We start from the raw sequence: 13,579 nt of genomic DNA, 5'->3' as shown, positions 1-13,579 counted from the left end.
TACGATCAGTAAAAATCAGCAGGTGTCATGTTACAGTATATATGATTCTCGTTATTTAGCCTTCTATATATCAGTGGGCCCATGAAAATCTAACTTAACATCTTTGCCTCTGGGGTTTGTAGGGCTCCTCGAGGTACTTTATCTCTTCTTCTGTTAGAGTTACTTGTAGTGCGGCAATCGCTTCGTCTACTCTTGCTGTAGTGTTCAATCCCACAATAGGGTGACATCCTTTATGCAAAACCCATGCAATGGAGAGCATAGCCATCGAGACTTTTTTGTCCTTCGACACCTTTTCCACACGATTTATAATTTCCTTTTGTTCTTCTTCGAGATTATCCAAATGTAACGACTTGAAAGTTGGATCACTCTTAATCCTGTCCGTGCTTTGGTTCAGAGGACGAGTCAACATGCCTCGTGCGTTAGGAGACCATGGAAGTAAACCAATATTGTGTCTTTTGGCAAAAGGAATCAATTCGCGTTCATCTTCACGATAGAGCAAATTGTAGTAAGACTGCGAAGAAATGAACTGAAACCAGCCATATTTATCGGCTGTGAACTGCAGTTCTGCAAATTCAGTTGCCAACATACTCGAAGCCCCAATGTATCTAACGTGGCCCGCTTCAACAACATCATTCAATGCCTTCATGATCTCTTTCATTGGCGTTTCATGATCTAATCTGTGAATTTGTAAAAGGTCTATATATGTGCCCAGTCTTTTCACAGAGTTCTCGACACCAGCAATTATATGCTTTCTGGATAAACCCCGCTGGTTGGACAAGTCCAATTCTTCAAATTCATTTAAAGTGAAGTTATGATGCAAATCAAGCGTTTCATCAACTGGGAAGTAAATTTTGGTCATAATCACCACCGTTTCTCTCTTTATACTGTAGTACTCCAGAAACTCCTTAATTATTCTTTCACTCAAACCATTAGAATAAAAATCTGCTGTGTCAAAAGTACGAAGACCTTTATCGTAACAATGCTTCATAATCTTGAAAATTTGGGTCTTGTCCTCTATGACCCAGTCCGCCCATTTCTTGGACCCGTATGACATACATCCTATCACTATCGGTGATATCTTAAGACCTGAGTTACCGAGTCTTACCTGCTTAACTAAAACCATTTCTGCCGCCTGATGTGGGTCTTCCGTAACAGCCAAATTACATAGTTGGCAAGACAATTAATATATGATACCTTGTTCTCTGGGTCCTAATATATATATATATATATATATATATACGAAAAGGCTGAGAAGAATAAGGCAGATGTTAGCTTAGCTTCTTTTACTCAAGCAATGAAAACAAAATCGAAGGGAAACAAATTCAAACCAAGCGGCCGAGTTATCTCCCGTTCCTAACCTACTACACTAATCACATTTTTCCGTGGAAATAACGTTATTGAAAATGCGTTCTTGCCTGCCATACGTGGGTGAAATACTTCCACGTTCGCAAAAAATACTTCCACGGTGACGAAGTCTGTCTCAGTCGTATATTAAATGCAGAAATCGTCTTATCATTATTGGGCTCTCTTAACGGCGCAGCATCACCGGGTGATGAATGCCAAGCCGCAGAAAGAAAGAAAAAAATTTACTTCAGATTTCTGATAAAAATAAAACGGAAGAGATGAAAGCTAATAATAGAAACAGCTCGATCTTCCTCTGAACAATAATAATTAAAGGACAGACAAAAAGAAACGTAAGAAAGAAGCGAGCCTGTTCTAAAGTGTTCAACGACTGATTCAATTAGAACTGCCTACTCCTGATAGCCAACTCAACTTTTGACTCGTTAAAGTAATTGAAAGCTGGCAAGCAGAATTATTCTTTTTTTTTTTCAAGGTTTCTATCACGTTGTGAGGTTAATATCCCCCGGAGCAAACAGGCTGAAGCGTGAAAAAAACTTAAATATTAAAGTGTCGCAAAACTATACTATAGATACAACATGGGTAGACGGAAGATTGAAATCCAGAGAATTTCTGATGACAGAAATAGGGCTGTCACGTTTATAAAACGTAAAGCTGGCCTTTTTAAGAAGGCCCATGAACTATCCGTTCTTTGTCAAGTAGACATAGCCGTCATTATACTGGGGTCCAATAACACGTTCTATGAGTTTTCCTCTGTGGATACGAATGATTTAATCTATCACTACCAAAATGACAAAAACTTGCTTCACGAAGTGAAAGATCCTTCCGATTATGGAGACTTTCACAAAAGTGCATCCGTTAACATAAATCAAGACCTACTCAGGTCGTCTATGTCAAATAAGCCTTCGAAATCAAATGTTAAAGGAATGAACCAGTCAGAAAATGATGATGATGAGAACAATGATGAGGACGACGATGATCATGGCAATTTTGAGAGGAATTCAAATATGCATTCGAATAAAAAAGCCTCTGATAAAAATATACCGAGTGCACACATGAAGTTGTTATCCCCGACCGCACTCATTTCAAAGATGGATGGTAGTGAGCAAAATAAACGTCATCCTGAGAACGCGCTGCCGCCTTTACAACATTTGAAAAGATTGAAACCGGATCCTTTGCAAATAAGTAGAACTCCGCAACAGCAACAGCAGCAAAATATATCGAGACCATACCATAGTAGCATGTACAATCTTAACCAGCCTTCATCCAGTTCATCTTCTCCTTCCACGATGGATTTTCCAAAATTACCAAGCTTTCAAAACTCTTCCTTTAATGGTCGTCCTCCACCCATTTCCATTTCACCGAACAAGTTCAGTAAGCCATTTACAAATGCATCCTCAAGGACCCCTAAACAGGAGCACAAAATTAACAATAGTGGCAGCAATAATAATGACAACAGCAACTACACTCAGTCACCATCTAATTCTTTGGAAGACTCTATTCAGCAGACTGTCAAAGCAAGAAGGAAATTGTCCGCCAGACCGGTACTTCGTGTGAGAATTCCGAACAACAATTTCAGCAGTAATTCCGCTATTCCAAGTGAACCCTCCTCTGCCTCCTCCACATCGGCCAACGGCAATAGTATGGGCTCTTCGCAGATAATGAAAGAAAACAAAACAAGTAGGTCTAGCAAAATTTCTCCACTATCCGCATCTGCCTCAGGCCCCTTAACTCTCCAAAAAGGTAATAATGGCAGAATGGTAATAAAATTGCCAAATGCAAATGCGCCTAACGGTTCTAACAATGGTAATGGCAGTAACAATAACAATCACCCTTATCCTTTCGGAAGTGGGTCTTCACCTCTTTTTTCTGCAACACAGCCATACATTGCCACTCCCTTGCAACCATCGAATATTCCTGGCGGACCTTTCCAACAAAATACATCTTTTTTAGCTCAAAGACAAACCCAGCAATACCAACAAATGTCTTTCAAAAAACAGAGCCAAACAGTACCATTAACTACAACATTAACCGGACGCCCCCCTTCAACTTTTTCCGGCCCTGAAACCAGCAATGGCCCTCCAACTGGTTCACTGCCATCGAAGTTCGTACATGATTTGATGAGTAATTCTCCAAATGTTTCTTCTATATCGATGTTTCCAGACTGGTCAATGGGACCCAACAGTGCCAAGCCGGGAAACACAAACAATCCTGGTACTTTCCCTCCCGTACAGACGGCCGTAAACAACGGCAACTCCAGCAATATCAGCAGCACTAACAACACTAACAACAACAACAACAATAACAACAACAACAGCAGCAACAACAACAGCAACAACGGCAACGACAATAACAGTAACAATAGCAATAACAGTTACTATAGTAATAATGAAGATGCACCCGTAAATGGAGCTGCTATTTCAGAACATACTACCGATGGTGACTCGAACAATCAGTCCAACTCAAGTACATATGATGCTGCTGCCACCGCATATAATGGAAATACCGGGCTGACTCCATACATAAATACTGCTCAAACACCACTAGGCACTAAATTCTTTAATTTTTCGACTGATATTTCAGGAGAAAAAAATTCAAGCAAAATATAAACCAAAAAATTTGACCAGTATGAATATTCCAAGCATAAGAAACTTCTTTTCATTTAAAAAATTTATATTTATATTATTGTAAATGCACATATTTACGTAGTGAATAACCCAAACAAGGAAGAAAAACGAAAAACTCAATTGCATTTTCTGAATAATGATAGTATTTAAGTACTCTTTTGTGCATTAGCAACTAAAATGAATTGCCGCCTGGCCTGGAGTTTGATGTAAGCAGAAGCCGGAAGAAGACAAGAGGTTCATTCAGAGAAAACATCCGTACATTCGAGTTCTCATTGAACCCATACATTTCAACTATTTTTACATAGTTCGTTTTTCATGTGTAAAATTGTCATCGACGCGCCGGAGCATCGGAAAGTTGGAACGTGCGCGATTGCACCAATCCCACTGGGGCCGTGCATTCTGTAGGCAGGAAGCCACTGGACACTCTGCCCGTTCCCACTTGGAAGATTGGCGTAATTCCACGCTCCTCTATCGATTCTAGCGGGAAAGTTATCTCTCCTGGTAAGCGTTGGAGGAATGCCGCTACCTAGGTAAGTCTACTGGGTGGGAATTCCAGTACCGACGTCTAGGAACATCATGATGCTGCAGTTTCTTTGAAATTTCATATACAGTGTTACCAAGGATAAAGTGGTTAATGCTTATTCGTCATTGAATTTTTATATTTGCTTAAGAGAAGTGACAAAAGAGTGAAGACAGACTATACATCATGAAGGTATGATTTATGATACTATTATTGAGGGGCAACAGAGAACTTTATATGTGGAAAAATGGCATGAAAGTTTGAAAGTGAGAAAGAACTAAACAGAACCAGACGTCGTAAAGATTTTAGAAATTTTTTATGGAAAGAAGCAGGAAGACTACCATATACTAATTGATGCGTTTGTGGCGTTATTTTTAAACAAACAGAGCGGGTTTACATATACTGTTACTACAAACCGTGAAATTGAAGCAGTTCATATACTTGGAGTATAGTCAATAAAAGACAAGCTTTTTCATCTTCCACTTAATAATTTCTCTAGAGTAATAAACTTCACCCTATTCAAACATTAATTTTGCAATAGTATACTAACAAATTTTCTTAATAACCTGTTGAAAATTTAAAATAGTTGAACATTTCTTACCCAGTTAACGGGTCTCAAAAGACCTTCGAAATTGATGATGAACACCGTATTCGTGTTTTCTTCGACAAGAGAATCGGTCAAGAAGTCGATGGTGAAGCCGTTGGTGACGAATTCAAGGGTTACGTCTTCAAGATCTCTGGTGGTAACGACAAACAAGGTTTCCCAATGAAGCAAGGTGTTTTGTTGCCAACTAGAATCAAGTTGTTGTTGACCAAGAACGTTTCTTGTTACAGACCAAGACGTGATGGTGAAAGAAAGAGAAAGTCCGTCAGAGGTGCCATTGTTGGTCCAGATTTGGCTGTCTTGGCTTTGGTCATTGTCAAGAAGGGTGAGCAAGAATTGGAAGGTCTAACTGACACTACTGTTCCAAAGAGATTGGGTCCAAAGAGAGCTAACAACATCAGAAAGTTCTTCGGTTTGTCCAAGGAAGATGACGTTCGTGATTTCGTCATCAGAAGAGAAGTCACCAAGGGTGAAAAGACTTACACCAAGGCTCCAAAGATCCAAAGATTGGTTACTCCTCAAAGATTGCAAAGAAAGAGACACCAAAGAGCTTTGAAGGTCAGAAACGCTCAAGCTCAAAGAGAAGCTGCTGCCGAATACGCTCAATTGTTGGCTAAGAGATTGTCTGAAAGAAAGGCTGAGAAGGCTGAAATCAGAAAGAGAAGAGCTTCTTCTTTGAAGGCTTAAAGTTAGAAAGCAGTAAAAGATAAATTCTTTTGTTCAAAAACTCCTTTCTTATTCTGTATTTTGTGTATTTTTAAGCTTAAAATCAAATAACTTTATTTTTTATATAATTAACAAAAAGAAAAATAATCATATGTATTGTAAACGAGAGTCGGAATGTATCCTCAACTGAATATCCAAGCGAGTCCACAGTAGCTAATAGTCTGAAAAAAAAAGGAACCCTTGTCCTTGAACAGAAATGACAAAATTACTACGTATTTCAGGATGCTATATAAGATTGTTTACAAGAGTACAAAAGTCCAGTATAGCAACAGCAGATTGGACGTCTAGTTTCGTTGCTTCATCTCATAGTAACCAATTCTTCTGCGCTAGTCGGATGAATAGCAACACAATTATCGAAATCAGCCTTAGTGGCACCCATCTTTATAGCAACACCGAACCCTTGCAAGATTTCTGCAGAGGAATCACCAACAATGTGCAGACCGACAACCTTTTCATTTGGTCCCGCACAAACAATTTTATATCTTGTGGGTGATTTCTCACTCAACATAGCATAGTACATGGCGGTAAATTTGGAATTGTAGACCTTTATATTCTCCTTACCGTACTTTTCAATGGCTTCCTTCTCAGAAATACCAATGGAACCGGCTTCAGGATGTGAGAAAATTACGCTGGGGACGTTCTCGTAATCTAGTTTGTCATTACGGAATTTCTCTGGACCAAACAGTCTATTAGACAGCTTTCTGCCCGCTGCAATAGCGACAGGTGTCAATTCAACTTTTCCAACAACGTCACCTAGAGAATAAATGTTTGGAACATTGGTGTTCTGATATTCATCAGCAATTATTTGGTCATGAGAGTTCAGCTTTATACCTACATTTTCTGAACCCATACCTAGATGGGATTTACGTCCAATTGTCCAAATTAATTCGTCAACGTCATCGATGGACTTTGAGTCATTCATATGTATTTTCAGTTTGTCAGTTTCTACATTTTTCTCCACCTTAACAATTTTGGATAGTTTATGAACGTTGATGCCTTCCTTTACGTAATGGTCAGTAATAGTGTTCTGGATGCATTCATCAAATTTTCTCAAGACAGTTTCACCTCTAATTACCAAGTGCGTTTCGGATCCCAGCCCATGGAACACACCTGCTAGCTCAATACCAATATAACCAGCGCCAACAACAACAACTTTCTTAGGTTGTTCTTCCAATCTAAAGAACCCATCAGAATCAGTACCTAATTCGAAACCTGGAATGTTTTCGGGGAAAATAGCCTTTCCACCGGTCGCAACTAAAATATGGTTAGCGGAGTAAACTTCAGTAGTATTATCCCTTTTCTGAACTTCAACATTACCGTCCTTATTGAATCTAGCCCATCCAAATACAACATCCACTTTTTCTTTTTCTAAATTCTTCTGGTATATACCGTTCAACCTATGGACATAAGCATCCCTTTTCTGCTTAAATTCTGGCCAATTAAAAGTCAAATGCTCTTTATCTAATGGAAGATTCTGATATAATCCATATTCATTTGCATGGGATACTCTAGTAGCGAGGTCAGAAGCATACCACATGACTTTCTTCGGAACACAACCCACGTTAACACAGGTACCACCAAGAGCCTTAGCTTCAACTAGTAATGTCTTCGCACCATAAGATGCAGCTCTTCTTGCGGAAGCAACACCCCCTGAGCCACCCCCGATGACGAGGTAATCGTAATGCTTGGTGTTCGTGGACATAGTTCTTATCTGTAGACTTCTAAATGTTTGTTTGGTTGCAGAAAGCATAAAGTTCTGTAAACTAATATGTAAATAGATATATATACATATGAAGGAAAGCAGCAAAATATACTGAGAGTGAGAAGCGCATGAGAAAAACCAGAAGTGTTTCTTATACTTTTTTAGACTGATTTTAATAGTAGATTCCAAATGGAAAGCTCCGAAATCCTCGAAAAATTGACAAGGGTCGTGCTTACTAAGTGACGTCAAAAAATATCAGGCATAGTGAAAACCAACGTGAAGAAGCAAAAGCAGCAAAGCGCCGTGCAAATGAATTAAACTATCTATTGAGACTCCTACATGAAATGCTTGCCAATTATGTACGTATAAAACCAACAATTTTATGCTAAACGCGTAAAATCTAGAGCCGAGTTTGATTCTTCCACGCTTTCAATGCTGTTATACGGAGAAACTGTCGTCTTTTCCGTACCTGACTCTGAAAATAATGAAGATTTACGGGCAGCATGCAGCATCTTTTTAGAATACTCATGCAATGTGCATAAAAGGCATAGAATTGACCAACAAACGCAAACACCGCCGTATATGGTTCCTAGGACTCTAAATGCATATAAGGGAACGTACTGGTTATACTGCACATATAACTCTTCGTTTCCTAAAGACATAGTACCCATCGGGAAAGTCATCCCCCAAAAACCTTTGTGGAAGGTATAAACTCTCTTCACTTTTCCTGTCTCGTTTTCAATCTCTTTTTTATTGTAGTACGACAGGATTGAAACGACAGAAATCACGGTGAAAAAATAGCCCATAGCGAGCAATGCCATAGCAGAAACCATGCCTAGAATTTTGAAACACCATGGAACTGCAATAGTCAATATCTCTTGTTCTCTTGTAATGTTATCTGTTGGGTAATATTTGCCCGCATATTTTTTTATATTATCTGTAAGCAATAAGACTCCAAAACTTCCTTGGCCCATCGGGCCCAAAAGCAGGAATAAGGTGAAAACCTGTGTCATTGGTGGTATCTTATTAATATAAAGACTCCAGAAGTATATCGCAATCAGTATGAAGACGAAGATAATGGCATGCAGCCACGTTAAGGCACATATGACCAACGTTATCAGTTGAATGTTTCTATTAAACGCATGGAAGAATATTTCTGACATTGTGAATGTTCCACAACTTGAAGCGACGACAACCAGCGGAATGATATCCAGTAGCAATACACTTTTCATGTTTTCGGATGCCATTTTGATATTATATGAAGGATAATTCCCAATCCCTTCCAAAGGGTAATAGTCATGCCAGATGAGAAACGAGATACCCCACGCTATTACTAGACAGACTGCGAGATCATACCACCACAAGACGTAAACAAATATCATCAAATTTCTGGCATTAGTGGGGCTCTTCGTCGTGTTCGCTTTCGAGAGTGCTCCTAAGAAATTTATAATTGTAACTAACCCCATGGGATAAGTACCCCAAAATAAATTGTGCTTCATATTTCTGAAAAAGTCATTAAAATATTCTCTGAAGCTTTTCTCCTTAATATAGACAATCAAATGTAATATTTGTAGTGCCTGCACAGCAATGAAAATAAGGCAAGCGATAGCAAACATGATGTAGGAGCATATTCTTAGCCACCTTGCAGGATATGGGAAGCTATATAGAATATTCGATGAAATGCCGACACCCATGACCATCATAAACATGAAGGGGTCAAACTGCCTCGTAAGAGCAAGTACCCAATTGGCAACCATTTTTTTCTTGTACTTGTCTTCTCTTACACTATAAAACGTTTTTAAATTGCGCGTATTGTCTGAGCTCAATCAACAATCGTTACTAGGGGAAAGCTGTAATTTGTGTGTTGTCTAAATGCGGAGAATTTGTTCAGCCAATATCACAAGTTTCAACTTAACAAGACAAGGATTAGAAATAAGAACTACACGCTGGTTGGCTATTCTTTTAGAACCTCTAGTTAAATAGGTAAAATAAGCAAAGTGAGCAAAAATAAGCAAAAGAAGTCAAAGACAACCCCAATGTGCCAAAGACGGCGATGAGTCTTCTGTTTTTTAAGATTCATGCACTCTCAGATTTTCGGCTACAGACGCGGCACAAGGATGAAAAAAAAAAAATGATAGTTTGCAGGAATTTATCAGTCAATTGATGGGAGACATCGCTATTGTTGCCTTATACGATACACTGCAAAAACGATAACAATTTCTTATTTGTCAACCTCGTGGGAGACTCGATAGGTTGCATGATGATGTGTCACAAAAAAGTAGAAGTGTCATCTTGACGCTATCCCACCCCTTCTTTTTCCACATGCTTAATTATTTGTATACATCCAGTGACATACAAAAAAATAGTAGAACATGGAGGGGTCGGCTTGTTGGATAATTTAAATCGGTTTATTATTATTATACAGATTAAATAAAATTTTTTTAAAAAAAAGATACAGAAAAAGTGAGAAAGAAAGAAAAAGAAACCACTAATAGTGAGAGAGATAATCAAATGTAAATGGTAATCCTACCAGCCCAAAAAGATTAGAATGTCGTGTACGTACATCCACATTTTATATTCATATTTTTTTTAAAGTACATGCAAAAGAAAGAATAAGAAGTAGAGAAATCAACGGAAATCTGTCTTACCGACACCACGCTTACCACTGAATAAATGCTTTGATAAGGAAACAGCATTGTGTCTATCAGATTCACCTTGCTTGGCATGTCTATTTCTTTCTCTTCTTTCCATCTTGGCCATCCTGTCGGCCTTGGATCTCATGGAGCCATCAGCAACACCATCCAACAGTCTATCGGTTTGTCTCAACTTGACACCGTTTTCAGTGGAAGCTGTCAAAGCATCTTGGTCGCCAAAAACAACATCAGAACCTCTTTCAACATAACGGTTCTTACGAGCAGCACGGTTCTGTTTATCTTGTAAGGCTGACATGTCATGGCCCAAAGTGGACATGTGTTCTTCCATTTTACCAAAGGACTTAGTTAGTTTAGAACGTGGCATGATAGCTTTGTTCTTCAAGGACTTCCTATTTCTTGCTTCAGCAATCATCGTCTTTTGTCTATTTCTAATCCATGCAGCTTTCTCCTTGATATCATCTACTTCGGATGCTTCGAAACCGTCGTAGATTTCTTCCTCATCGTCAGAATTGTAGAACCCTTCGTTCTCCAATTTTTCTTCTTCTTCTTCAAGAGCCTGCAGTTTAGCAGCGATTTCAGGGTCCAAGAAATCATAAACATTCTTACCATCCAAGATTTCTGGCATGATGTCATTCTTCCACTCATCATCTTCTAATAGGTACTTGTCCTTCAAGTTAACATTGAAGACACCAGCACCACCATTTTCAGCTTCGATGTCTCTGGCCAACTTTCTCCTGTTTGGATCTTCAGGGTCGTATTTCTTCAAATTCTTGACAGATTCTGGGATAAATGGTGTTCTCTTGACATCATCTCTTGCTTGAGGTTGAGCAACATGAATCTTGTTCAGAACATTGTTGATTCTAGACTGAGATTTCAACTTATTCTCAATTCTAGAAGCCAATAGTTTTTCACATGCTTTGTTTCTAACTTCCATAACGTTTTCTTCCAGTTGGCATGAAGAAGTCATGATTTCAACACCTGGAACCTCCTTAACAGATTCCAGTAATTGTGCACGCTCTTCGTCTAAATCCTCCGGTCTGATAATGTCGGTTTTGTTGATAACAACCATGACAGACTTGTTGGCGAATAGAGGCTTGATGGAGTGGAATAGTTTAACTTGAGCTTCGATGGTGAAACCACATTGTTCGGAAAGATCCATGAAGTACAAAACACAAGAACGTAAATGGGCAATGGCATAAATCGATTGCATTTCAATGTTGTTCATTTCTTCAGTGGGTCTATCTAGGATACCAGGGGTGTCAATAGCTTGAAATCTCAAGTATTTGTAGTCAAAATGACCAACGTATAAACTCTTGGTTGTGAAAGCATATGGTTGAACATCGACGTCTGATTTGGTAATGCATCTCAAAAACGAGGACTTACCGACATTTGGATAACCACAGATCAGCAAGGTTCTGGTATTTGGGTCGATCGATGGTAATCTACCAATGTGCTGTCTGACTTGTTCCAAATAGGCCAATGGGTCCCTCAATTTCTTGACTATAGTTGCCATTCTACCTAAAGCGGCCCTTTTCAATTGTTTACATTGAAATAAAGATTGACCGAATTTTAGCAATCTGACATAATCTCTGGCGACTTGTTCCACAAGGGACTTCGCACGAGATATAGCTGCCAAAGATATCTTGTAATGATTCTTTTCGTATAGGGTGTCCATCAAATCTCTATGGAAAGGATGCACGTCATTGATGTTAGGAAAACCCTTTAAAATGTCCTCAAATTTTTCCACGAAACCTTCACCTGTGTATTTAACTTTACGCATATAGAACGCTCTGATTCTTGTAATCTTGAAACCAGGTCTGATCACAGTTGGTGTCTTTCTCTGGGTTCTGTTCAAGACAATATCCAGCAAATCATTTGCTGGAGCGACAGTAGGGATATCCTTCCATGAAAGTTGCATCTTCGGTATAGGAGGGAGATGTGTTTGCTTTTGGAGGGTACACTTACTTTTTTATAAACGCTGCAACTCCTAAATCTGAAGTGTATTCTTTATATTGTATTAGATGAGGTAGTACATAGGTGAAAATTTTTCTTTGCGATGAGCTGCGGAAAAAACTTTTCGTTCAGTTGAAAAAAAAAAAGAAAGTGAAGATCGTGTGCGACGGAATAGACGTGTCGTTTTCCCAATACTGGCATACAAATCAAGAGGGAGAAGAGTGGGCTTTTATAATTGCAGTTGAATGCAGTATGGTAGCCGAGCAAACACAGGAGAACATGTCAGCCGTAGGTCCAGGTAGCAATGCAGGTGCTAGTGTCAATGGCGGATCTGCTACAGCCATTGCTACTCTTTTACGCAACCATAAGGAGTTGAAGCAAAGGCAGGGTTTATTCCAGGCCAAGCAGACAGACTTCTTCCGTTACAAGAGATTTGTTAGGGCACTGCATTCTGAGGAGTATGCCAACAAATCTGCAAGACAGCCAGAGATATATCCAACTATACCTTCTAACAAGATCGAAGACCAGCTTAAGTCACGTGAAATCTTTATTCAACTTATAAAGGCACAAATGGTGATCCCAGTGAAAAAATTGCATAGTCAAGAATGCAAAGAGCATGGATTGAAGCCAAGCAAGGACTTTCCGCACTTGATTGTTTCGAATAAAGCACAATTGGAAGCCGATGAATACTTTGTTTGGAACTATAACCCTAGAACCTACATGGATTACTTGATCGTCATTGGTGTCGTGTCCATCATATTGGCGCTCGTATGCTACCCATTGTGGCCGCGCTCCATGAGACGCGGCTCCTATTATGTGTCTCTGGGTGCCTTCGGCATCTTAGCAGGCTTCTTTGCTGTCGCTATCCTGAGATTGATATTATATGTTTTGTCATTAATTGTCTACAAAGATGTTGGTGGGTTCTGGATCTTTCCCAACCTGTTCGAAGATTGCGGTGTACTAGAGAGTTTTAAGCCACTTTACGGTTTTGGTGAGAAGGATACTTATAGTTACAAAAAGAAACTGAAAAGAATGAAGAAGAAACAAGCCAAGAGAGAAAGCAATAAGAAGAAAGCCATCAATGAAAAAGCCGAACAAAACTGAACTTCCATTATCCTGTATAGCTCTACTGTATAAACCTTCTATATTGTAACCTCATGAACTCGCACATGTACAAACCTTCAAGAGAACCGGCACCAAAGCGCTACCATCTGGTTGCTTCATCGCTTATAGTGAGTAGTTTTAGATTTGAAGGTTATCGCTCCTGGCAAAAATCTGAATCCACACACCGCATAATTAGCGGTTATTATTACTCAATTTCCGGCCGGCTTTAATATACTTTCACCGAAAGGTCTCTATATAGAAGCTATTTGCTGACACTTGCTTACAGGAATCGATTATATAAGAAGGGTTCTGCATCTGGTTGCCTACTTA

At 39.2% G+C, this 13,579-nt stretch overlaps 7 protein-coding genes across 7 annotated transcripts; 3 read left to right on the top strand and 4 right to left on the bottom strand.

Moving 5' to 3' along the window:
* Window positions 1-94: 94 nt before the first annotated feature.
* On the bottom strand, window positions 95-1,123 carry YPL088W (aldo-keto reductase superfamily protein; the record flags this gene model as incomplete). Its single annotated transcript, NM_001183902.1, has 1 exon — window positions 95-1,123. One exon carries the CDS (start codon window positions 1,121-1,123, stop codon window positions 95-97), a length of 1,029 nt encoding a protein of 342 aa, NP_015237.1.
* An 814-nt stretch (window positions 1,124-1,937) lies between these two features.
* Window positions 1,938-3,968, top strand: RLM1 (Rlm1p; the record flags this gene model as incomplete). Its single annotated transcript, NM_001183903.1, has 1 exon — window positions 1,938-3,968. The coding sequence occupies one exon, from the start codon at window positions 1,938-1,940 to the stop codon at window positions 3,966-3,968; it is 2,031 nt and encodes a 676-aa protein (NP_015236.1).
* Window positions 3,969-4,692: 724 nt separating this feature from the next.
* Window positions 4,693-5,797, top strand: RPS6A (40S ribosomal protein eS6 RPS6A; the record flags this gene model as incomplete). The annotated part of the gene is made up of 2 exons (NM_001183904.1): window positions 4,693-4,698; window positions 5,093-5,797. The coding sequence occupies 2 exons, from the start codon at window positions 4,693-4,695 to the stop codon at window positions 5,795-5,797; spliced, it is 711 nt and encodes a 236-aa protein (NP_015235.1).
* A 337-nt stretch (window positions 5,798-6,134) lies between these two features.
* On the bottom strand, window positions 6,135-7,586 carry GLR1 (glutathione-disulfide reductase GLR1; the record flags this gene model as incomplete). Its single annotated transcript, NM_001183905.1, has 1 exon — window positions 6,135-7,586. One exon carries the CDS (start codon window positions 7,584-7,586, stop codon window positions 6,135-6,137), a length of 1,452 nt encoding a protein of 483 aa, NP_015234.1.
* Window positions 7,587-7,918: 332 nt separating this feature from the next.
* SSU1 (Ssu1p) lies at window positions 7,919-9,295 on the bottom strand (the record flags this gene model as incomplete). Its single annotated transcript, NM_001183906.1, has 1 exon — window positions 7,919-9,295. One exon carries the CDS (start codon window positions 9,293-9,295, stop codon window positions 7,919-7,921), a length of 1,377 nt encoding a protein of 458 aa, NP_015233.1.
* An 871-nt stretch (window positions 9,296-10,166) lies between these two features.
* Window positions 10,167-12,110, bottom strand: NOG1 (putative GTPase NOG1; the record flags this gene model as incomplete). The annotated part of the gene is made up of 1 exon (NM_001183907.1): window positions 10,167-12,110. One exon carries the CDS (start codon window positions 12,108-12,110, stop codon window positions 10,167-10,169), a length of 1,944 nt encoding a protein of 647 aa, NP_015232.1.
* Window positions 12,111-12,424: 314 nt separating this feature from the next.
* SEC62 (Sec63 complex subunit SEC62) lies at window positions 12,425-13,249 on the top strand (the record flags this gene model as incomplete). Its single annotated transcript, NM_001183908.1, has 1 exon — window positions 12,425-13,249. The coding sequence occupies one exon, from the start codon at window positions 12,425-12,427 to the stop codon at window positions 13,247-13,249; it is 825 nt and encodes a 274-aa protein (NP_015231.2).
* Window positions 13,250-13,579: the final 330 nt, after the last annotated feature.

Source organism: Saccharomyces cerevisiae, chromosome XVI (genome assembly GCF_000146045.2).
Source record: "Saccharomyces cerevisiae S288C chromosome XVI, complete sequence".
In the NCBI taxonomy this organism is placed as follows: Eukaryota; Fungi; Ascomycota; class Saccharomycetes; order Saccharomycetales; family Saccharomycetaceae; genus Saccharomyces; species Saccharomyces cerevisiae.
This window is presented reverse-complemented; position numbering and strand designations above follow the sequence as displayed.